At 41.9% G+C, this 26,211-nt stretch overlaps 1 protein-coding gene across 1 annotated transcript; it reads right to left on the bottom strand.

Moving 5' to 3' along the window:
• Positions 1 to 1,044: 1,044 nt before the first annotated feature.
• DCUN1D1 (defective in cullin neddylation 1 domain containing 1) lies at positions 1,045 to 25,232 on the bottom strand. The gene is made up of 7 exons (XM_081954742.1): positions 24,754 to 25,232; positions 15,531 to 15,747; positions 13,333 to 13,501; positions 10,807 to 10,937; positions 9,446 to 9,528; positions 7,528 to 7,624; positions 1,045 to 4,724 (listed from the first exon to the last, which is right to left on the bottom strand). Exons 1-7 carry the CDS (start codon positions 24,916 to 24,918, stop codon positions 4,645 to 4,647), a joined length of 942 nt encoding a protein of 313 aa, XP_081810868.1. The 5' UTR covers positions 24,919 to 25,232; the 3' UTR covers positions 1,045 to 4,644.
• Positions 25,233 to 26,211: the final 979 nt, after the last annotated feature.

Here is a 26,211-nt window from a genome sequence, read left to right as displayed (position 1 = left end):
AAATTGAAATCAAACGTTATCTGCACATGTTGCTCAAGTTGACTAACCAAAACTTTGGGCCATACTTAATGATAAGCATTGTGTTTAACTCTTTTAAAGTTAGGGTTTTTTTAAAAAAAAAAAGTCCTTCAGAGGGGCATCACAGGGTAGTTTTGAAGAAATAAGTTACTTTATTTAGCAGGTTCACAATTCATAGCTTTGGACCAACCAAAGAAAACATCAAGGTACCACTTATTTTTTTCTCACCCCACAAATTAGAAACTTCAAACCATGTTTGGGGAAAAAGAAACCCTCCTCTGTGCAACCATAATCTAGTTGTTGTTGTTTTTTAATGGCAAGCACAATGTTAATTTGCAACATTCTCTTATTCCTCTCCTCACCATGATCTCTCTTTAAAAAAATAAAACCAATCAAGAAACAGTCATTTTTGCTTCTTCTCCAATGGCATAATTCAAGTGAATGTTTTTGCCATGACAATCGGACTTAGTATTTTATTGACTCTGGATTGCAGGAAAGTATTTTTTCTCAGTAGTTACAATTCAAATTACAGAAAAAGGTTGATCGCGTGACCGAAATAAAATTACCAAGTGATCTGCATGGCTGAGAAGATCTAGTCTCTTACATACTGACAATAAAACTCCAAAAGTAGATAAGGTAAAGCATTTACTGCTTGTCTGGCATTTGGCAAAAGGAAAATGATTTAGGAAGGGTCAAGTTACCGTGGGATGCACACGTGGGTCGTTTTTATTAATTAAATCAACCCAAGTAGAAATTCAGTTTACATTTTTAAAACCTTTTTTTAAAAAAAAATCATGCACACATACATGGGGATATGTCTGAACATTTTTAGTCTTTGCTTTGCTAGAGCCAGGCATTTTACATTCAGGAACAAATAATTAAGCCAAATATTTCTGCCACTAAACACAGTCGAACCCTAGCACCACTTTAGACAGTACACGACCCACTGAAAAGCAGGTGATCCATTTTTGCCTCTGGATTTAAAATCACTTTTTAAAATTCAAGAATGCTATCACACAAACAACCTCTGTTTTTCTGCTACTTAAGACAGCAATGCTTTTATGTAATGCAGTTTTATAATTACACAGTAATTATAAATTGTGTAGTACCAAACTGATGGCAAATTCCATTTTGTTGAAAAGGCCTCAACATTGCAAAAGGAATCATCTTTAAAAAAAAAAAAAAACAAGAACAACATGGCATCTATGCCCTAATCTTCAGCACAGGGATAGAATTCAGTACATCTCATTAAAATTTAAAAAAAAGAAACACACACACACACACACACACTAAAACACAAAAAAAATACACAGCATACATCAATGACTCATTCTGAGAAAGCTGTACCCAAATTTTAAGACAGAAAAAACAGCACGCGCATCCTTTGTAGAGTTTTCATAATTCAAGTCTTCGCTGATATTTACACAAGAGAAGAAACAAAGAGTAAATAACATACTTGACTTTGCCAATTCCAGCAGCTAAAAGATTTCCAATTTTATTCAATGGTTTCCTTAAACTTTTCCAAAAGGTTACCAAGGGAGTGGCTGTAGGATCCTGACAAGAGTTAGTTTTTAAAAATAAAAATCAAGCAATTAAGATTTTTCCTCCTATTATTTTAGCATCTGCGTAAAAGTGCATTTTAATGGCATGGATACAAGAGACATTAGCAAGAAAACATCATGAACTATATCAAACTTGCCCTTCTCATTCTTAAATGTTACAAAGGAGTTTTTTTTAAATACCTCGAATCCGTGTTTCCAATGTTGTTCTATCGAACGATTATGTTTTTGTTTAAGGAAAGGGCAAAGTGGTGTTAAAACGATTAAAAGCCAGGAGGTATTTCAAGTGCTGCTATCATATAAAAACACAAAGAATTAAAACCACAAGTGTTAAGTTTTTTTTTAAAAAATGCCTACGGTTGGACAAAAAAATAGCGGCAAGCCAAAACGTACTGGGACCACAGTGGGTGTAGCATTTTCAATCTTTCATCATGATTGAAAAACCTGAAAATGCTGGATGTCCGTCTGTTTCTCTCACCTGGCTAAGTTCTTTCCGTTTCAGCACATGTTTCAAAACGGTGAACTTTGCAATAATTGCAATCTGCAGACTCGGGCTAGTTCCTGACCTAAAGTCCATGTCCTGGTTTTCAACTAAACAGTGTTAGCATCGAACTTCAGTGGAATTCAAAGCTAAATATGCTTTATGCTGGAAAAGAGAAGGGGGCAATGTAGGTAGGTAGGTGGGCAAGGAACATGCAAGTCTCTGGGGCCACTTAGTGGTATCTGCAGCAAGTTGCAGTGGCCACTCAATGACGTGTGTCATGATGTTTTCATGCCAATGCTACACTTACATGCGTGTCTGGTGCAAGCTGCAGCATTGACATGATAAGGGCATTGCCCATGTTGTCACCTGCCCCCGTCCCCTTTGCTGGTACCCAAAAGGACAACTTTGATTTTCCCCCACAGCCTCCCTTTACCACTAAAAGCATTAAATCCGCATTAGTCTTAGTTATGATCCAGCCACATGGTAAAGTACATAGCTACTCTCCGGTGCAGACAATGGCAGAATCAAGTAAAAAGGATTCTCTCACTTCCATTGAAAGTGCCGAAACTATTTAGCTGGATTAAGTCGAATACAATTTGGAGTGGCATGGTAAAGATGGATGACCCAACAGAGAAGGCCCTGCGATTAAGCGGGATCTCCAGTTAGTAAGTCATTACTCCACACATAAGACCCCACTGTAGTCAATGTAAAGGGGGAGGGGGGTTTCCTCTTCACGCAGTTGCTATCTAACACCCTTCCCTCATCTGGAGGCTATCAGACTTGCAAACCATCTACTCCCGGGGTCAAATCTGAAATTCTAAATATCCGCAGGCATCAGGCTGGTGAGGTTTGCATAGGCCCACAGAAAAAGCTTGTCCTGGGCAGCTGGGATGTCTCTGCGTGATGATCACAGTGAACTGTAGTTGTAAAATAAGAACCCACCAGAGGCGAAGGGGGCTCCCTCGTGGCAGTCCTACTCACCCTCGAGTGGGGTTTGGTTTATGCTACTCAGCCTCGAAATAAATTTGCATTACATTCATGGTTATTTTGCAAAAACCTTCCTGGGCTCAAATCAAGAGTTTCATAAAAAGGTGGCAAGTATTACAAGTTGAGTATTGCATTCAAGTCTTAACAATTCAGTAGAACTTAGCGGCTGAGGGGAAGGAGAGAGTTCCTTGAAGAGAAAAATGAACATTTCAAGGCTAATAAAACTGGGCAATGAATGAACGACTAATAAGACTGGGTAAGCCTAAGAGCAACGGTGAGCAATTTCTTATTCCCACGTTAGAGTGCCCACTGGTTCTTACTGGGCAAAGCCTCGTCTATTGAAACTTAAGAACAGCCAGGCTCAATAATACAATTCGGAGGTCTTCAAACTTGGCCACTTTAAGACTTGTGGACGTCAACTCCCAGAGCAAAGCTGACTGAGGAATTCTGGGAGTTGAAGTCCACAAGTCTTAAAGTGGCCAAGTTTGAAGACCTCTGCTCTAATTTCAACCACTCTGTAAAAAAATGAGACAGAAATAGCAGTTATGTTATCAAATGTGGACAGGTTCTCTCTCCTTTTGGAAACATGGGATAATGACCCAATTCCCAGATGAAGCTGTGCCCACACCTGCCTGAGAAACAGTGCGACCCAATTAAGTTAGCAGGAATGCTACCGGTGTTCAGACTCCAATATCATCCTCTTTCCTTTTGATGCTGCACAGACAAGGGAAAAAAACCACCCATCAGCAGAAGCAAGGATGCTAAAGGAAGCTCCCTCCATCGGCAGGAGACATCCAATACGTCTGACATCAAGGACACCACAAAGTCATTAGCTGACCTAGGTGTCAACGCACCGATGCAGCTGGCAAGCCTGTTCCAGAGAGGGACAAAAATCCAAGTTTTTGCTGGGTCATTTCGACATCCGTTTTCAACCGCACAAGCAAACAACGACAACAAAGCCCTTGCCACTCACACTGACGACAGCTGTAAATCGACCATTTGAAAAACAATAATAATAATAATAATAATAATAAAAGGATCCAAACACACTGTTTTAGGATAGTCTCAAGCACAGTCGTTGCAGATAGCCCCAAAGTATGTTAGCTGAAGATAAATTTTGTTTTTCCTCTCGGCTTTTTTAGAATTAGGACACGTTGGATCGTGAGATCGGACTGCGGAACGGGAATACCAAAGAGTTTGCTTGGTGGAAAAAAAAAAAAAAAACAACCAGAACATACTTTAGGTATGGAAACTGGAAATGTCAAAAAGAGTCATCCAAAAATAATGAAAGATCTATGGAAAGCATTAGGAGGTTCCATTAAAAAAAGGAGGGGAGGGGGGGGGACAAGATGAGATATCCACAATGCTGGAGTTTCCGAGGGGTTAGGGCAGCCCAGGCTGAGAGAGAGGGCCAAGCCACCTGTAGTCTGCTATGGTCCAAGGTATAATCCTTACAAGTTTGCAGCCACCCTCAGCTCTTATCTCTTGAGGATTGCTCTTCGGTCCAGTTCAGTCATTGGCAGAAAGGGACTGCATTTTTTTCCCCATTATGTTTATTTGTACAGACTAGGTACATGTTAGAAGGTTCCGAGAGCGCTACACTGTCGTACTTTTGATTCCAGCAATCTGAGGTCGTGCAAATTCCACAAAGTCGTCGATAAGAACAGGCCAGGCCCCTGGGGGAGAAAAAGAGAGCAGAAAAAAGACAAAGTGATTAAATCTTCCCAGAATGTTACTTGAAGACTGTGGTGGTGGTTGGTTTTTTCCTTTTTCTTCTAGATCGTAGAATGACAACGGATAATGGATAGTTAAGACTGCAGAAAAAAAACAATGCAACCAGCTGGCCTTCATGGAGGAGTGCATGAAGTGTATCTATAGACCCCTTGTATCCAGAACATAAAACTCTTTCAACTCCTTCCCTCAAGAAGACACTATAGGGTAGTGATGGGTAATCTTTTTGTGATCGCGTGTCAACCGCTTGCAGGGATATCATAAACAAGGTCCGGCGTTCCTCAATAAAGCAGGTCTGAGATTTTTCCTCCTTTCTATCCAAGTTCTTCAAAGAAAACACGCTTTAAAAAAGCTCTGTCCTTTGTACCCAAGTCCACCCAGCCATTAAACCTCTGCTCAACAGAGTCGAATGCAAAGCTGGTTGAGGAATTCTGGGAGATGAAGTCCACAAGTCTTAAAGTAGCCAAGATTGAAGCCCCCTGGTCGAAGGGACATTGATTTACAAAATGGGAGGATCAACGTATTTTCTCCCACTGAATATCCACCCAGATTTTCTTTCCTTCCTTGAATCAAGTCTTCCTCAGTTTTACTTTTACTCTGGCACAAGAGAGTCAGAATTAAGCTAAAACAGGCTTCTTCATCCTGGAAAATTTTGCCCCTATTCCCAGAAAGTGTATTTGCAATCAGCCCCAGGGAACCGTAGCCAATGAAGAGGACAAACTGGACTAGTTCCCCCTTTTCTCTCAACAAAGAAAGCAAAACAACAACAACAACAACAAAAATACCAACTGGTATGAACTATTTTGCAAGGGCGTTTTTAAAAGGAACGATCTAACAGTATTTCTTCAAGATTTTGCTCTTGGGACCCCTCCCACTTTTAAAAATTTTAGAGAGCCCCAAAGCAGCTTTTATTTGTATGGGTTAAGATCTATCAATATTTACCACATTGAAAGTTAAAATTGACACATTCATAAAATAATAATTTTCTTGAATTGTGAGAAAATAACAATAGTAAATTCAAATAATCAGGGTGACGCCGATTTAAATTTTTGCAAATAACTTCAGTATCTGGCAAATAGTTTTGACGCCTGAGAGGGTCTTGAGCGACCCTCGGGGGCTCCCAGAATAACTTTAAAAAAACCACTGATCTAAAAACCTCGAAAGGTTCGTTGTAGGAAAGGGAAACCCCCTCGAAAAATCAGGCGCTAAATTGTTACAGGATTGAGTCTGTCATCTGCAGCTCCATAGCTCTGCAACCAAACAAGACAAACTCAGACTTCAACAGATAATTAGAACTGCAGAAAAAACAATGGCTACCAACCTGCCTTCCATTGAGGACCTGTAGACTGCGAGAGTCAAAAAGAGGGCTGTGAAAATATCTACAGACTCCTCACATCCTGGACATAAATTGTTCCAACTCCTACCTTCAAAACGACGCTATAGAGCACTGCACACCAAGGCAACTAGACACAAGAAGAGTTTTTTCCCGAACGCCATCACTCTGCTAAACAATTCGCTCAACATTGTCAAACAATTTACTAAGATGGTATTATTATTATTCTCATCCTTCCTAGTACCTATCTCTTTCCACTTATGACTATAGCCCCATGTTGCGTGTATCTTTCAATTTATACTGTTTTTGTTTCCTGGTACAATTTGATAGCTTATTAGTAACCTTGACTATCACTAAGTGTTGTATCTATTTAATCTTGATTAATGTAGTTTTATTCTCCTTACGTACACTGAGAGCATATGCAGCAAAGACAAATTCCTTGTATGTCCAATCACACTTGGCCAATAAAGAATTCTATTCTATTCTATTCTACTCTATCATATGTCAGTGGCCGTTTGAAGCAATCAGGAAAAAAAAACTATACACAGGAAAAGGTGTGACGGAATGTTAAAATTGTGCATCCCATTTGCCCGGCAACGATCTGGTGAGTTGCAGAAGGGAAACACGGCAGGATTCGTGACTCAGCAGTAGCTGGTTTGGCAAGCTGGTTTTGTTGAAATAAGGAAAAAACAAAAAAACCGCCACCTCATAGCAGAGAAATGCCATTGAGCGTCATTCATTTTAAAGCCAAGTTTTATAGCGTAGCTTGCTAAAGGCAGCTCTCTGGGATGAAGTTCATGGCCTTCATGGCAATGACCAATCCTCCTTATTTTCAGATGTTGGACAAACAGATCTTTGTTTATTCCCCGGGTTCTTCACAATTTTTTACTTTTAAAAAAAAACTCTTCTGAGAACTGATGGACAAAATCAGATTGTAGATAGGTTTTGAAGAAAATGACTGATGGATTTTAGCAGTGTCAGTGGCACAAAGAGAGAGTTTGGTCTTGCGCTTAAGGCACCAGGCTAGAAACCAGTGAATTCTAGTACGGCCTCAGGCATGAAAGCTACCTAAGTGACTTTGGGCCAATCACCAGGAGGCTGTGAGTTCTAGTCCCGCCTTAGGCATGAAAGACAGCTGAGTGACTTTGGGCTAATCACTAGTCTCACCTCAGACATGAACACTGGCTGGGGGACTTTGGGCCAGTCATTCTCTACCAGCCCAACCCACCTCACAGGGTTGTTGCTGTGTGGAACATAGGAGGAGGAAAGAGTAGCAGGTATGTTCACCGCCTTGAGTTATTTATAAAAATAAAAGCAGGGGGGAAAATAAAAATAAAAAACAGGGAGCTGGGAAGCCAACCCGGGAACATCTGTTAAAATATGAACTAAAATATGAAAATAAGAAGCAACATTACCTTCCTCGTCATAATTTGACATATCGTCTGCTATCATCGCACTGAAGTCTAAAAGAAGGTTCCAAGTGTCTTTCGGTATAGATCTTTTATGATGTTCCTGTTTGAGAGAGAAAACCCCACCGTCATAATTCAAGACATTACTTATCCACTGACTCCTCAACAGGACTTGATGCTTAGCACGTCGTGGTTACAAGACTGGAGAATCTCTCTTCACAGTTCTTGGGCAGCAAGGCAGAAATGGTCTCTCATCTCAGATCCTTCATAGTTTAATCACCTGCTGAGCATCCTGGTTCTGCAGAGCGACCCAGCTCTGCTTCTCAGAGCTGCTTAATTCATTGGCTGGAATAAAGCAGGACTGGGGAGGCAAGTGGCTTCAACATTTTCAAATCACCGAGAGAGATTGTTTCCCTTCCACTGAAGAGGCCGCTCCAGTGCAGTGCTCAAAATGAGGAAGGCTTTGGGCTGCTTTGGGGAGGGCCGTCAAAGGAGGCCTCGGTGGGGGGCACAGTTAAAATGGTGCCTCCTCAAGCCTTTGCACCAGATTTAATGCAGAATCCACAAAAGCAGATATGGTCCACTCGGCAACTCCTAGACAGCACTTTCAAGCCCATGGACAGGCGGCATTTAAAACGACGGAGAATTCGCACATCCCTTTGCTCAGTCTACAACATTTCACTGGGTCGAAAATTTGCAATGACAACTCTACAGATTTTTCATTTATTTATTCGTTCATTCAATCATTTATTTAATTTATAATGCCGCCTATTCACCTGTGGTGACTCAAGGCAGCTTACATAATTTAAAACTATAATAAAAAAAGAATCAGATAAATTAATATAATAAAATCACCCCACCTCTTAGCGACAGCTGATCACACGAGCCAATGAATGGGCTCCATTTCTGCTCTGGGTTCCCCAGACTCCCTGGCAGAACCAGGTATTAGAGTGGGGGCCATTCTCTAGGGGAATGATGTTCCAGAGAGAGGGAGCCACCACGGAGAAGGCCCCTCTTCTGGGTCCCACCAGGTATATCTCCCTCGGAGATGGAACCCGCAGCATTCCCTGCCTCCCCACTCTGATGGTCGGGTAGATGTGACCAGCAAGAGACAGTCCCTCAGATAACCTTGCCCCAAGCCATGAAGGGCTTTTGGGATTTGGGATTTATTTGTTCTTTTCCTTCCTTCCTTCCTTCCTTCCTTCCTTCCTTCCTTCCTTCCTTCCTTCCTTCCTTCCTTCCTTCCTTCTTTCCTTCCTTCCTTCCTTCCCTTCCTCTTTCTTTCTTTCTCTTTTTTTCTTTTTCTTCCTTCCTTTCCTTCCTCCTTTTTCTTTCTTTTCCTTCTTTCCTTCCTTATTCATTCCTTCATTCATTCCAACCCAATTCAACCAAGTGATTCTGGTGGCCTTGATTTATGACCATAATTGTGCCTGGAATTACAGTTGTGCCTGGAATTACAGTAAGACATGCCAGATTTCATGGTCATTTTTTGCAGCAGTCATAAAATGAATCCAGCAACGGTAGGTTGGGTTTTTTCTTTTTGCCAGAAACTGGTTTCTGACCCCCCAAAAAAAGTAAATTATGGCCGCATGACTGGGGGGATGCTATAAACAGTTATAAGCGTCCAAAATGTGATCAGGTGATCATGGGGGGGAGGAGCTTGACACTCAGAACTTCATATCCAAATCTTAAGTAGCTTTGGGAAGGTCTGTGTAACTTTGAATGGTCACTAAGCCATCAGTTGTAAGTCAAGGACTATCAGCAGAGACGAGAAATGCTGCCAGTTTGCTTTAATGGCCTACTATTATGTTCACAGACAAAAAATCCTGAGCTAGAACTGTTTCATAACGGTACTGATCGTACGATATACACACATATTCAACATGTAATGTACTTGTTAGAAACAATTAATGTTTGAACTTACCAATAAAAATCTGTTCCACAAGTCTAGGAATTTAAACCTTCCGTGGAGTACTAAGTTCCAATAGGCAATGGCCATTTCTAAATCTGCAACATTAAAGAGATTAACTTTTTTTTCTTTTTAAAAAAAAACATGATCCAGAATGATTTCTGGAATGAATCATTCACCAAAGCAAAAAATAATAATAATTCTGTAGCACAAGGATGTTTCAAAAGCTCCTGAATTTCAGGTTCTGTTCACCTTCACCTCCATCGAAGACTATCCCAACTAGACACTGGGCTAAAGCAAGCAAAAGTTTACAATGGGGTTTCCCTTTTCCCTTATTTCCCTTGCTGAGCTCTTTACAATGAGCAGGTGGTTTGCTTCTAAACCAGAGATCTCCAATCTTGGCAACTTTAAGACTTGTGGACTTCAACTCCCAGAATTCCTCAGCCAGATGGCTGAGGAATTCTGGGAGTTGAAGTCCACAAGTCTTAAAGTTGCCAAGGTTGGAGACCCTTGTTCTAAACCTCACCTCAATTTCAAGGGTGCCTTGCGGTCTTGATCAACAACAAAGCCCTTCGGACAGGGAGGAAAAGCTAGAAATGCTTCTAAACACTTCCAAAGCTTTGACAGCACCTTTTTAAGGGCTGCTTCTCTAGCAAACTACAACTTTGTTAAACGACACTTTGCTGAGGGGAATGTCTATGGAGATACTCAATCATCCAGGTCATGGTTGTCCCAAAAGGTGCTTCTTCCCCCCCCCCCCCCAAAAAAAGGCAACTGAATTGGTTTTTTATTTCTTTCATTTCTCATCCAAGAAGCTGCTTCAGTTCCAAAGAAGTGAACTTCAGAACTGAAGAAGCTTCCCGGATGAGAAGCGAAATGTTTTCAAAGAAAAAAACAACTCCTCCAAAATGCCTTTTTTTTGGGGGGGAGGGGGGGAGGAAGCACCTTTGGGACTTGCTGAGGGACCTTGATGGGTTTGTCTCGATCAAACGGCACCAGAGCTGAGGGGAAAAGGCAGTTTCCATCATCCTGTTCGGCCACAGTAATTGCTGAAAAATTTACTTTGCGGTACTCTGTTTCCCTGAAAATAAGACCTCCCCGGATAATAAGTCCAATTGAGCTTTTGAGCGCATGGGCTAAAATAAGCCCTCCCCCGAAAATAAGCCCTCTCTGAAAATATTGCAACACAGCAGCAGCCACGAGGTGACCACGCTCGCCCCCTCCTGCACCTCAAAAAAAAAAAGACCTCCCCGAAAATAAGGCCAACCGCTTATTTCGGGAGTCAAAAGAAAATAAGACCCTGTCTTATTTTCAGGGAAACATGGTATGTGACACGAGTCCCTTCTGCCTGAGCTAGGAAACGGTGGCATACATACCTAAACCTTTCTGTCCTGGATTCTTTGCAAAGTTGAAAGTAAACTGGTAAAAGTCCTTAAATCTTCCTGGCTCTTTCAATTCTTGTTCCATTTTAGGAAGCTGGGCCTTTAGCTTTTCTATGCTGTCACATCTGTATTGACACATCAAAAGATGTTATTTCTCCTTCAGTCAGTATAGTAGACTGCATATTTTAAAATCCTTCCACAAACTGTACCGATACAGATAGTCCTCGACTTACAACCATTCGTTTAGTGACCGAAGTTACAACAGCACTGGAAAAAAGTAACCTTGACCAGGTTTTCATACTTATGACCATTGTAGCACCCCCAGGGTCACGTGATCAAAATTTGAGCAAGTGGCGTGCATTTATAACAGTTGCATCGTCCCAGGGTCATGAAATTGCTGATTTGTCACTTTTTTAGCTGGCTTCTAACAAGCAAGGCCAATGGGGGTGTGTGTTTGTGTGTCAGATCTGCTTAATAACAATCCACTTAACAACTGAAGTGATTCACTTAACAATTGGGGCAAAAAAAAGGCCGTAAAATGAGGCAAATCTCACTCATGGAATTGCCTTGTTTAGCAACAAAAATCTGAGGCTCAATTGTGGTTATAAGTCGACGATTACCCATATCCTTTATATAGGTAGTGCTTGACTTACAGCCACAATTGGGACCGGAATTTCTGTCCTAAGTCCTGGTGATTGCAGGTTGAGTTGGACACATTTTTATGACAATTTTGCGTGGCTGTTACGTGAATCACATGGTCGTTAAGTGAATGCAGTTTCCCCGATGGGGATTTTTTTTTGCTGGAAATCGACAAAAAGGTTAGCCGATCACAATCATGTGACCTCCCCCAAGGCGCTGCCACTGGCCATAAATGGGAGCTGGTTGCCAAATGCCGGAATTACAATCACATGACTTTGGGATACGTGCAACAATTGTAAATGGGAGTACAAGCCATCAATCACTTTCTCCAAGGTCATTGTGACTTCAAACGGTCATTAAACAAGTGGTCGTATGTCGAGGACTATTACTGCTTTTAGAATGGATAATATTTGACATTCTCTACGATTCGGTTTATTAAAATAGTAATTAATCTAACATTTACAAATCACCTAGGGATAAAATTTCCACACAAGGCAGAGGCTTAGAACAATTCTGCAAGAATTATCACAGCTTCCCTTCGTTTGCTTGAATCAATGAATATGGTAACCAAGGCCAAAAATATATACCAGGAAAAGGTTACGTCTTAAAATAAATTTCTGAGAAATTCAGCTCTTTGTGTATTTAAATCAATTATCTGATAGTCTGTACATTTTCCTGTTGCCAGTAAACAAAGTCATTTCAGAAAACATCGGGAGTAGAAAAGCTGCCATATGGAAACACTATCATCTATGTTACTTCACAGTTTTCTCACACCTTACATCAACACACTTGCCAAAAGAGTAAACAAATGCACAAGTTCAGTTCTAGTATTGATATATCTGTAAGGAATATTGTCTGCTACACTTCCAGATATGGTCTCATCTGATATTTTAATGACACACATAAAAAGAGAGTTTTCGGGCCCTGATGGACACGGCAATGAAAATACAATGATTTCCCACTTTGTACAGTAAAAATAAATACAAGTTTTCAGTCAGCTCACTGTCACCTATGACAATTAAAAAAAAAACAAAAGCTAAACACAAGTCTTCAAAAACGCCATTTGAAAAGGGGATTGAAAATATTGCCCCTCTAAATTCTGTCACTGTACCATCACCCTGACCCTGTAAGTGTTTTTCAAACATGGCCGTTTTAAGAGGTGTAGATTTCAACTCCCAGAATTCCCCAGCCCGCACGCAGAGATGGCATTCTGCTGGTTCGGACCGCTTCACCCAAACCGATAGTGGAAATCACGGATGGGATGCGCGTGCGCTCACATCTGTGAACCGATAGGGAACGTAAGTGAATACCACCTCTGCCCGCAAGCCTGGGGAATTATGAGTGCTGAAGTCCACATATCTTAAAAGCAACCCAATTTTGAAAAAAAAAAACATTGCTATAACTCCTGATGATTATTTTTGGTTTGGCACTCATGTCAGAAGCACCGAGGGGCTTCCAGTTGAAAGGATTAGCCGCTGGTGACATTGCCGTTGCCCTGGGGACGCCCAGTTGGGGGCTCCTTTTATGTCTCCGGCAGGCAGGCAGGCGCTGGAGTAAAGAGTGAGATTCCTACCCCACCCCAATGGCAGTTCTCGGGTCTCAAAGGCGGGCTTGCTAACCTCCTGCCCAGAACTTTCAATGCTCAAGCCACTGTGCTCCTTACTCTTGAGGATTAAAAAGAAAAGAAAAGAAAATAGTTCACAAAGGAGCTGGTACGTGTTATTCGCCAGAATCAATGCGCAACTAGGCCAGAGCCTGGTAGGCAGGATATCAAGAGTGAATATGTCTTTCTGTAAAATAAGACAGCCCATGGGCAGGGTTTTAACGCTGCTTAGGCCCAAAGGGCTCTGCGTGCATCACAGGAGAGACCCCAGCACTTACCCAAGTTCTGTCATCCCATCCATGAATTCCAGCCTTAAGAATTCGCACTGCGTCGCAGCTCTGAACTTCCAGGCAATTATCAAGACACTAATGCTGGCGGGGTCTAATGCCAAGTCATCGCAAAACTGCTGTATGCCATCTATGCCGATTTTATTCTCATCTTGAGGATCTTAAAGGTTTAAAGGAGGGGAAAAAATTGAATATTTAAACATTCCTAGAATTAAGTACTCCAGCTAGAATGGAACCGGTAGGTGTGATTTCAAGACAAATCATGTGAGTAAGAAGCTAATTTCTGACTCAAGGGACGTTAACTGACGGCAGTTGCCATTTAACATCAATCTTTGCGATATAAAATGTGTAAGAAGTGTCTCGCAGTCCTTCTCTTGCCGGGAATCACAAGCGCAATTGAAAATGGGTCACTTTTCTCTTTCACAAGGGGGAGAGAGAGAATAAATCACAATTCACCTCTCCTGAAGGACTTTCTTTTAAATCCATTTCTCTGCAAGTCCACGTTAAGAGGCAGCTCTGAATAAGGAGGCTCTGGGTAGAAGGAAAAGCAATGGCTTGACAAATAATTATTAGGAAAGTCAGAGTAGAAATGTGGGCAAGATCAGGTAACTAGATCGAACACGAGAACAAACGTGGCTTTTGAAGTTAGAAGGTCCCCAATCTTTTGCTCGGAGTCAACTACAATATTTACACATTTGACAAAAGTTATCATCTCTTAAAACTGTGGTTATTGTATAAACCCAAAATGGTCAAATTCAGACACTCTATCAATGCCCCCCTCGTCCCAATATTATGCTCCGGAACAAAATGAGCAAAATATCCTCAGAGTCAGGAAATTTCAATCCAGTCTCCTAGCCAAGGGAAAGGTTCCAGGGATACGAGTGGAAGCAGCAAGGATTGTTTGGGGTTAATCTTTCAAGAAATTTGGGGTTGGGGTTGGGGCTTAAGGGTGAAATTGAGAGCAGTTCACTTTCCAGAAGCCTTCCTCTCCATCCTTATTTTCCTAAAAGGAAAAAAAAAATGAAGGGGAGAATATGCTTTAGGAAATTTATCATTTTGGCTGGATTTCAGAGACATGATTTTTGAGTCTTGTGAGTTATAGCAGGGGTGGGCAACCTTAAACACTCAAAGAGCCAGAAAGAGCCAGAAAGAGCCAGAAAGATCCTAACCGGAAGCCCCCCAATTCAATTCTGAAGCAGATCGGAAGTCTGGTTCCCCCATCATAGTCTCCTCCTAGCACGGCGTCCTTTTTCCTCTACCTGTCCCAGCCGAAAGCCCTATCAATTGTGGAGCCGACCAGCAACAGGGAGCTGCAGCAGAGGGATGAAAGAGCCACATGTGGCTCCAGAGCCATGGGTTGCTGACCCGTGAGTTATGGTATCTCATGAGATCCCTAATTTTGCAAGGTATTTGAACCTAGCTCAAACTCCCTGGCTTCAAATTCACCCTCAATCAAGAAGCTCATTGGGTGAAGTTACTCACCAATTTTAGCTCGTTCAGGGTCATATATGTGAGGCCAGGGGTATAGAATGAGTGAGTGAGTGAGTGAGTGAGTGAGTGAGTGAATGAATGGTTCCTTTTCCAGGTAGTCTATGACTTACAACCATTTGCTTGGTGACTATTCAAAGTTGCAATAGCACTGAAAAAAGTGACTTACAATCGTTTTTCACACTTACGACCGTTGTAGCATCCCCATGGTCTTGTGATTGACATTAAAAGGCTTGACAACTGACTCACATTTACGACAGTTGCAGCATCTTGGGGTCAACCTTTGTGACTTCCTGACAAGCAAAGTCAGTGGGGAAGTTAGATTCACTTAACAACCATGTTTTACCAGCTTAACAACTGCACTGATTCACTTACCTGTGGCAAGAAAAGTCATAAAATGGGGCACAGTTCGCTTAATAACTGTTTCACTTAGCAACATAAATTTTTGGTTCAGTTGCAAACATTAAGCCAAGGACTACCTGTAATATAGCAGACGATAAATATGTTTGCTACCTCCCTAAACTCTTTAGGGAAAGAATGAGCCAAGAACTATTTTAAATAGGTAGTTAAATAAATAAACTGTGTTGCAATATCTACGGGCTAAACGCCTCTCCTTCTCAGTCATAGTTTTCCCACATTGAAACCAACAATTACAGCTAAGTTCAACCATTCAAAGCCTTAACAAAAAACTTTTTACTCACCTTTGTATCTATTATATAGTTGCTCTAATTTCTTTCGGTCCAGTGATCCCTTAATGTTTTCTCGTATATACAGTTCAGGATTTTGAAAAAAATTATCTGTTGCAACATCTAGCTTCCAGTCATTTTGGGAGAGGCAATTCACTGCTGTTTTTTCACTGGATTGCGTGAAGATCATAAACTGCCGAACTTTATCTTTTTGCGATGACTTCAACTTGTTCTAAAGAAGAAAGTTTGAAAAGAAGAGCAGTGAAACTTCACACACGTTTTGCCCTGAGAAAGAAATACCTCAAGGAGGAAACTCCATACATGATAAATATCAGTTGAGGAAGAAGTAAGGCAGACATTCAGAAAGCCCGATTAGGGTATTGATTTCTTAACTTTGCACAGATGAGTTCAAAAGTTACTTGCAAGTCATGTGCTCACTACTGCTTCAGGCACCTCAAATGTCAAAAAAGGTTATTACATGGTGGAATTAACAGTGAAATACTCATCTCTAAATGGATTAGCAACAGTGTGATTTATGGGCTCATCAAGACTATTCAACATCCTTCATAATATCTGCCAAAGGCTCCATAAAACGGAGGGCTTTAAAAAGACAATAACAGACTCTAAAGTTATTTACCAGGAGTGTCTACAAATTATGGTCAAAAAAGTCAAGATGGCAGCTGCAATGGTGTGATTGAAGCAACACCTGTTTGCCTTAAAAAAAAAAAGCATAATCTATGGATGCTCCTGATACTGACTGGTTAGCTTTCAGAAGCTAATTGACTTGGGAATAGATAGAACAGCTTAATGAGAAGGCTAATATACTATTCCTAATTTCCTTCTAAATTATTCTCATATGAAATCTAATAGGACATCAGTGCAGAGAGAAGAAAGTTTTGACTGAGAGTTAAATGTGAAAAAAAGTAGCAGTATCAAAATTCAGCATCATGCACAGTGATATGTGCCTAGATAGGCCTGGACTTATGATCGTAATTGAGTCTGCAAATTTTGGTCACAAGTTACAGTAGTCATTAAGCGAACGCAGCATTGTAAAGCAAACAACAGGGGTTGTTAGGTGAACCCACAGTTCATTGGGGGGAGGTTTGCCCGTTTCTGGCACAAACATCATTTGTTGGTCAAAGTAAATGCGAGTTTCTGGCAAAAACAAGGATTAGGGTTAAGGTTAGGATAAATCATGGTCAAACAGCCCAATACGATTACCGTATTTTTCGGAGTATAAGACGCACCTTTTTTCCTCAAAAAAGAGGCTGAAAATCTGGGTGCGTCTTATACATCGAATACAGCATTTTTTGCCTCCTGAAGCCGTGCATAGCCTTATGGAGACTTTCAGAGAGCTCCTGGGGGCTGGGGAGGGCAGAAATGAGCAAAAAACAAGTTTTTTGCCCCCCCCCCAGCCCCCAGCAGCACTCTATAAGCCTCCATAAGGCTGTGCATGCAATTTTTTTGACAAAAAACGGGCCTGTTTTTGCAAAAAACAGATTATTTTTTGCTCGTTTTTGGCCCCCCACACCTCCAGGAGCACCCTGCAAGCCCCCCCCCCTTTGAAGAAAAAAACGGGCCGCTTCTGGGAGGTTTGCAGAGTGCAAAAACTTTTTTTTTTCCTTTTGGAAAGCTCTTTAACTGATTGATGAAAATTACATTGATCAAGTACTGTGCCAGCAGAAACACCTCCCTATCTACTGTATTTCTCTCTCTCTCTATTTCTCTCTCTCTATCCCTCTTCCTAACTACACACACACACTCTCTCTACCTACCTACCTACAGTATTTCTCTCTCTTTCTCTCCCTCTCTATCCTTCTATCTACCTACCTACTTTTTTTTATTTGCCTCTTCAAAACCTACTGCATTTCTCTATCTCTATTTTTCTCTCTCTCTATCCCTTTATCTACCTACGTACCTACACTACCTACACACTCTCTCTCCCTACCCACTGTATTTCTCTTTCTCTCTCTCTCTATCCCTCTATCTACCTACCTACTTTTCTTTTTAATTTGCCTCTTCAAAACCTTGGTGCATCTTATACTCAGCTGCGTCTTATACTCCAAAAAATATGGTACAGAATTGGGAGGGGGGATGTTTGAACTTCTAATTCAAATTTGGGTTGCAAGTCTCTTTGTTGGGATCTGTCACAACTTCAAGCAATCACTGAGCAACCAACCATAAGTTTAGGACTACCTGTATGACTTTTAAGATTACACTTTCACTGAAGCCGTATTCTTCCAGTGAAGCTATAAACACAATTCTCTGGCAATGACTGCGGATAGACATCATACAAATAACTGTTAATTCTATACCCTGACTGGAAATATTGCCAACTAAGTCATTCAATATGATCATCTGGTGGGGAAACTTTCCTATAAAATACATACATATGACAAAACAAGCATTTAGCTATAGTCATCTAAAGTAACCCCTTTTCCCCCTGGTTTAAGAAGGCTACTGTAGAAATTTATCCCCCTTAAAAATATTCCTCACAGTTCTTATTTAGGAATTGACTAGGGATAGGATGAGGGACAAGGTGGCTCAGTGGCTAAGACGCTGAGCTTGTCGATCAGGAAGGTCGGCAGTTCGGCTGTTCAAATCTCTAGCACCACGTAACAGAGTGGGTTTCCGTTACTTGTCCCAGCTTCTGCCAACATAGCAGTTCAAAAGCACATAAAAAATGCAAGTAGAAAAATAGGGACCACCTTTGGTGGGAAGGGAACAGTGTTCCGTGCGCCTTTGGCTTTTAGTCATGCCAGCCACATGACCACAGAGATGTCTTCAGACAGCACTGGCTCTTCGGCTTTGGAAGAGAGATGAGCACTGCCCCCTAGAGTCAGGAATGACTAGCACATATGTACGAGGGGAACCTTTACCTTTACCTTTAGCGATAGGATAGAGGTTGGGGTGTCACATTTACTGAGGTTTCTTCTTTTCATTTTTCCTATTTATAAATATTGATCAAACATTTACATTTTATTCTTTATTTAGATCTTCAAGCACAACTAACATGACACAACTGCAATTGCCATATAATATGCTGTACCAAACAAATACACATGAACCATTTTATGGCCCTTTATGAACTTGAGGTTCAGGGGTAAAAATCCATATGCTCAAATTAATTTCTTTACACTGCATTGTCAGCTTAATGTAATTTTCCTCTTTCTCTTGAGTCATTCTGCTATCTTAGTTTTGATTTATCTATTCACATTTTTATATTGTTTCTGTTGAATTTGTATATGTTATACCTGACTCTTCAATGACTGTAAATAAAAATATGAGGGCTAAATATTATGGCTTATCATGATAGCCTGCTACATACATCCCACCAAGACACAAAGTACCCCTTCCCATTTTAGCTCCACGTCTTGTACAAAACCAGTTATTGTCTATCAATGAACCACAAAGAATATTAGCAAGCAATAGATGTAAACTTTTTAGTTTCCCAGAACAGTACTTGAAACAGCAGCTACATCTACATATATCTGCCTCTTATCTCTTAGCTAACTCCACCTATGGCAAATTAGCATGAGTTGACAGCAATAGCAATAGCACTTAGACTTATATACTGCTTCACAGTGCTTTACAGTCCTCTCTAAGCGGTTTATAGAGTCAGCATATTTGCCCCCCAAAATCTGTGTCCTCATTTTACCAACCTCGAAGGCTGAGTCAACCTGGAGCCATGTATAAAATGGCAACAGGGAACAGGACCACACAGAAAAATGTGCCTGAGAAAGTAGAGCGTTTTCTTTTACCCCTGCTCTGGGAATATAAAGCAAGAGACTCGTGCTGGAAATTGTAATGTGGAAGTACTGTACGGTTATTGTAGAATGTCATCTTACATTATTTTGGATAATAATGTGTCTAGTTTTGCAACCGTTTAACTTTTTATAAGGGAATCTTCAATTTAGCCTGCATTAATAAGATACTCCTTCTATATAAATTCACATTTTTAAAATAAATATCTGCTCACATTTGCATGCTTTCAAACTGCTAGGTGGGCAGGAGCTGGGGCGAGTAACAGGAGTTCACCCCATTGAGTGGTGCTCAGGTCTCGAAAGTTGTCAAAACTTTCCAATCAAACCCAGGTTTTTAAACACTGAACCTTTATTTAAATAGATTCAATTAAATGATTTAAGAGACATGGTGGCTCAGTGGCTAAGATGCTGAGCTTGTCGATCAGAAAGGTCAGCAGTTCAGTGGTTCGAATCCCTAGCACTGTGTAACTGAGTGAGCTCCCGTTACTTGTCCCAGCTTCTGCCAGCCTAGCAGTTCGAAAGCACGTAAAAATGCAAGTAGAAAAATAGGGACCACCTTTGGTGGGAAGGTAACAGCGTCCCGTGTGCCTTCGGCATTTAGTCATGCCGGCCCCATGACCACGGAGACGTCTTCGGACAGCGCTGGCTCTTCAGCTTAGTAATGGAGATGAGCATTGGAGTTGGGAATGACTGGCACATATGTGAGAGGGCAACTTTTAAAGGATTTACATAACCATCCAACAACAATGACTATGGGAGAAGGGTACAATGATTAATAACCAAAACCAAGATACGAACAATGAAACCCAAGGTTAAACCAACAGGAACCAAATATATTACCAGTAGAGTTTGCCTGGATCCTGGCCCAAATGTCAGAGGTAACAGCCAGGTCTTCAGAGTTTTAAAAAAGACTAACATGGTTGGGGCCATCAGGATTAGGGGATACAGGCTGTGGATGCCACTGTTTGATGGAAGGGATCCTGAGCATGCCTTCCCTACTAGGCCTGGTGAGAAGGGCAGGAGGCAAAAATGCAAACCATAAATTTAATCCAGATGACACATCTGAACAATTTTCTTGGTAGCATTGAAGAAATTATTTGTCATTGTCTTCCAGGCAATGACAATGTCATTGGGATTTTAAATTGTACCCTCTCTTCAAGTACTAACTCTGCTTAGTTTCTGAGTTCAACCAAGGTTAACTAGATCCTGGCTCAGTTCAAATACACTTTGCCAGAGATAGAGAAATGGCCTATCACATCTCTTCCTAGGAAGCTACTGTATTTTTCGGAGTATAAGACGCACCTTTTTTCCTCAAAAAAGAAGCCTAAAATCTGGGTGCATTTTATACACCGAATATAGCATTTTTTTGCCTCCCAAAGCACCACCCCCTTCACCAAAATGGCCATGCATACCCTTATGGAGGTTTTCAGAGAGCTCCTGGGGGCTGGGGGGGGGAAGAAATGAGCAGAAAATGGGCTGTTCCCCCCCCCCCGCAGCACTCTGTAAGCCTCCATAAGGCTATGCATGCAATTTTTTTGACAAAAAACGGGCCCGTTTTTTGCTCGTTTCCCCCCACCCACCCAGGAGCATTGTGCAAGCCCCCCCCCCAAGGCTATTCATGCCTTTAAAAAAAACGGGTCCATTTCTGCGAAAAATGGGCCATTTTTGGGAGGTTTGCAGAGTGCAAAAACTTTTTTTTCCTTTTGGGAAGCTCTTTAATTGATTGATGAGAATTAGATTGATCAAGTGCTGTGCCAGCAGAAACAAAGTCTTAGGTGCTGCAGATTGTCAGCGATTTCCTTCTCCAGCACATGGATAAATACATCTGGAAACATCTACCTACCTACCTACTCTCTCTCTCTCTCTCTCTCTCCCTACCTGCCTACTGTATTTCTCTCCCCCCCTCCATCTACCTACCTACCTACTCTCTCTCTCCCTACCTAACTACTGTATTTCTCTCTCTCTCTATTTCTCTCTCTCTCCCTCTACCTACCTACCTACTTACACACTTTCTCCCTACCTCCCTACTATATATCTCTCTCTCCCCGCCTCCATCTACCTACCTACCTACCTACTCTCTCTCTCTCTCCCTACCGATCTGCTGTATTTCTCTCTATCCCTCTACCTACCAACCTACCTACTCTCACTCTCTCTCTCCCTACCTAGCTACTGTATTTCTCTCTCTCTCTTTCTATTTCTCTCTCTCTATCCCTCTACCTACCTACCTACACACTCTCTCTCTCCCTACCTACTGTATTTCTCTATATATATATATATTTCTCTCTCTCTCTCTCTCCATATTTATCTACCTACCTACCTACCTACTGTATTTCTCTCTTTCTCTCCCTCTCTATCCCTCTATCTACCTACCTACTTTTTTAAAAATTTGCCTTTTCAAAAGTTTGGTGCATCTTATACTCCGCAAAATATGGTAAATGCAGAGGCTATAAATTAGTCTAATGAGAAACATCCTGGGTGTATACACTGAAGGTAAAATTAACTGCACCTGAACACAACTGTAAGTACCAAAAGAGTCCTGATACCACTGACTACATTACTTGAAGAATTTTACATGCTGTTTTGGGCAGCACATCACTGAGGTAACAAGTATCTAGAAAGTGTTCACACACACATATATACACATTCACACACACACAACACAGAAGAAAGGGTTTTCAAATACTATAAACTCATTTACAATACTAATCTGCTCTAAACTAAATTACAAAGGAATTTTCAGACTATATGCTTCAATATAAATCATTCGAAGAGTGCACTATAAAGAAAATATGAAGATTTTAACCCATAAATACATATGTCTAAAGCTCCAAAGAGTTTTTAAGAATTCCTAATGGCAAAAAAAAAAGGTTTGGGAACTAAAGTGTCTTTCAGCATAAGACATACCCATTTAGGAAAAGAGATGAAAATCTCAGCATATTTCAAAATATGAGTTGCTGAATTCGTATGTTGTTAATTTAAGGATATGGATGCTATGAGCTGAAAGTTAGCATTTGAATAAGGCCCATGGTTCTCATCCCTGCCTCTATTACTGACCAACTAAATATAGCACTAATATTTTGTGGGACATAGCCATTGCCATCAAATTAATTGCAAATATTCCTCAATTTCCCAGGATAATTCCATGTGTTTGTGTTTGAGATACATGCAGAAGGTCATGACATCATATCAACAGATCAACACACTATTCAAGTAAACAAGACCTAAATAGCATAATGCATTCCAACAGTAATTAATGATGTCACTGACTTTTAAAGATGTGTAATACTAGTTTACACCAAGAGTGGAAAACAAATTAACAGTCTGAATTAAATTCAGACCAAACTGAACTGAATCTGCCATTAAATTCTAGCTCTGCTATTTCAAACCAAATTCTCTTAGATTTCTGCAAGAGAATAGGGGCATTTGAGATGAAATAAAGTGACAAGATGATTGAAATACTGCCTCATCATCTTCTGAAAATTGGTGTCAGATTTTGGTCTAGTTTCTTCTTTCTTGTAGAAAACTGTTCCTTTTATAAGAAATAAACAAATAAACCAACCCTGGGACTGTTGTTATTATCACTACTTATCATTGCAAAGTCAGACAAATGTTCAGACTGGGTTTGGCATTTTTGTATTATTATTATTGTAGTTGTATTCAATTGATATATTATTAAATTATTAGAATCTACAAGAACATTCTTGCCAAGATGTTGGGACAAAACTCCACAGTTGCTGCTGTACCTATATTTTTTATGTGACCTATCCAATAAACTAAGTCATGCTTTCATTCATATTCTACAATCACTTGTATTCATACGCCTAATGTTTACAAAGCATAATTCCTGGCTTCACAGACCACTCTTTTCCCCAAACCCATCCACACTATAGCTTCACCTTTCTGATGAAACCTGCCATCAGAAATCTCTTTATCAGGGAGGGATTCCCGTGGATGAAGAAATTAATATATGTGTTAAATGTATATTCCCAACAACAAACGTACGAGATAAGCCGGGCTGAGAGGAGGAATGATGATCGACTCCAATATATCAGATCTTTCAACAGGATTTGAATCTACACCTTTTCAAACTCCTACTCCAGCACCATCAGACCATCTTCCAGCTAGCAGGAATTCCCTGTCCCTTCTGAAGATCAAGCCATCCCAAATCGGACAGCACCTTTTCCCACAGTTACATTTCACACACACACAAAAAATGTGTCTATGGAAATTTTGTGCACCCAATTTTGTGTAAGCACACCCACCCACTCCGGGGATGTTTGTACACAAGATCCAATGGACTCCAATGGAAAGTGTGTGTCTTTTTTAATGAAATTGGGGTGGGGGGTGAGGGGGGAGAGATTCCTGATTTGATACCTGATGGATTTGGCACCACACAAGGAAAGATGGGTTAATAGTTAAATATCACGAAGGGTTTACGGCTTTATTTGGAATTGCCTGGTAAATATGTATAATAAAATAGTTTTCTAATGTTGCTGAAATGTTGCACATAAACATAGGTTAAATTAGTTAAATTGCAAATTTACACTATTAGCTAAAACGTTTCTATCAATCACTTCCAAGTATTAAACCTTACCACTTTAGAATATGGCAAACATGTTGTTGTTTTTAGAGAGATCATAAAAAATTGGCTTAAATTAGTAAAATCGAGTAGAAATGAATGCTTTTCCTCTTCTTCTTTTTTTTTGAATAATGGTGTGCTAAAAGTGAAGGTTCGAAGAGCAACTCTTATTACTTAATTAAGAAAGTTTGATATATAGAAATTCAGAGAGTATCACAAGTATTATTTCTGATGTTCGGCCACCACGGATTGAGCCCTCTCCCCTCCCTGCAATGAAGACCAAACAATTGCCTGACTTTTTTCCCCTCCTTTATCCCATCTCTTTCCCCATCCACCTCCATTCCCTTTTGCAGGGGGGGGGGGGGGAGAGCCCTCAATTCATCGGCGCCCATTTACCCCAAACCTGAAAGAGGACCGTGGGGGTGGGGGGGGGCAGGTGTTTACACCCAAGAGTACCCCAACCCCTTGTGGGATGAAGTGCAAAAGGAATCCCACCACCACCATCCTCCCTTATACACCTCATACACACAACCCACAAAGGCTTCCTCCTCAACAGGGAAGACACTGCTGGGCTTGGATCCGGGAGGGCGAGAGAGACCACCCGTCATCCCCGACCCCCCCAAAGGCTCCCTTTAGACGCCCTCACGGCAAGGGCACGACCCGGGATCCCGGCGAGTGGGGAATGAGAGGCGGCCCTTTCCCCCTCAGCCAAGCGACAACCCGCGGTCCCCGACGCCCCACCGGGCCTGCCCTCCTTTGCCCGCGGGGTTTCGCCCCCCCCCCACCCTGCGCGGCCTTGAGGGGTCGCGCCCTCCCGCCACCGGCTAGGCCGCGCGTTGCCAGGCGATGGCGGCGGCGGCGGTTTTTTTTTTCCCCTCAGCGGGCGGGCTCTCACCATGATGGGGCTGCGCGCGGGCCTCGCTCCCCGCCGGGCCGGCTCAGTCGGACTCTGAGGAGGAGCAGGAGGAGGAGGAGGAGGCGGACCGAGGTCGGCGGCGGCGGCGGCAGCAGCAGCGGCTCCCGGGGCTCCTCCTTGCGGGCCCTGCCTTCCGCCGCTCATGCGCACTGCGCCCAGGCCGCGCTCGCCGGGCCGGCCTTGCCGGCGGAGCTCGAGCGGCCCCGGCTGCCGGGCTGGGCCCTCCTCTTTCGCGAGGACTTGGTCCGCCCCAGGCCCTCCGCCCGGCGGCGCGCGGGAATCGCGCTGAGCCTCTCGGCGGGAAGGGAAGGAAGGACGGCGGGGCTGGGTCGCCCATTCCCGCCGCCTGCGGCCACCCGACTCTGCCTAGGCCCCTCGCCTGAGAAAGGCTTCCCCCGGGCTGTTCGAACGGAAGAGCCCGGCGGCGGCGGCGGCGGAGGGCAGGCCGGGGAGCGTTGCTTGCAGCGAGGTTTATATTCCGTTGGGGAGGCCGCCCAGGTGGACCAGGACTGGGGACGGTTGGCATAGTTCAATAGGGAAAGTGGGATTGGGGGATGGGGGAGAAGAAAAGAATACAGGCCGTCATAATTTTTTTTAATTTTTTTGTATTGAATAAACATTAAAAACATTGGATATAGAGCGACCTTCCTGGCTTTGTCATTTCTGTACATATTTTAACATAGCAACAAATACAGTTTCTACTTACCGTACATAATAGCTACATTGATCTTATTAACACACCACTTATCCTCCTTTATAATTTTATCTATGTATTATCCAGTTCCAATTTTACCATCCTCAAAATATGCTGTTTCCTCGTTTCCAAGCATGGATGCATTTTGTTCCAAATTTCATAATATTCTGTCTCCTCTCTATTTTTGGGTTCTAGTGTCAGTCTGTCCATTTCAGAATTTTCTTTATTGCCTCTTCTTTGGTGGGGGCATCTCTGTTTTTCCAATTTTGCGCATATACGGTTATCACATGCAGCATTAAATATGTCATTACTATATTTTTCTTTTATTATTCATTAATATAATATCAGAGTTGGAAGGGACCTTGGAGATCTTCTAGTCCAACTCCCTGCCTAGGCAGGAAGCCTTATACCGTTTCAGACAAATGGCTCTCCAACATCTTCTTAAAGACTTCCAGTGTTGGGGCATTCACAACTTCTGGAGGCAATTTCTGTTCCACTGATTAATTGTTGTAACTGTCAGGAAATTTCTCCTCAGTTCTAAGTTGCTTCTCTCCTTGATTAGTTTCCACCCATTGCTTCTTACTTTACACTCAGGTGCCTTGGAAAATAGTTTGACTCCCTCTTCTTTGTGGCAACCCCTGAGATATTGGAACACTGCTATCATGTCTCCCCTAGTCCTTCTTTCTATTAAACCAAACATACCCAATTCCTGCAATCGTTCCTCATATGTTTTAGTCTCCAGT

The sequence above is a fragment of the Natrix helvetica genome, assembly GCF_964273705.1.
Source record: "Natrix helvetica genome assembly, chromosome: 5".
NCBI classification, from domain to species: domain Eukaryota; kingdom Metazoa; phylum Chordata; class Lepidosauria; order Squamata; family Natricidae; genus Natrix; species Natrix helvetica.
Note: the sequence above shows the minus strand (reverse complement) of the source record. Positions and strands in the feature narration are given on the sequence as shown.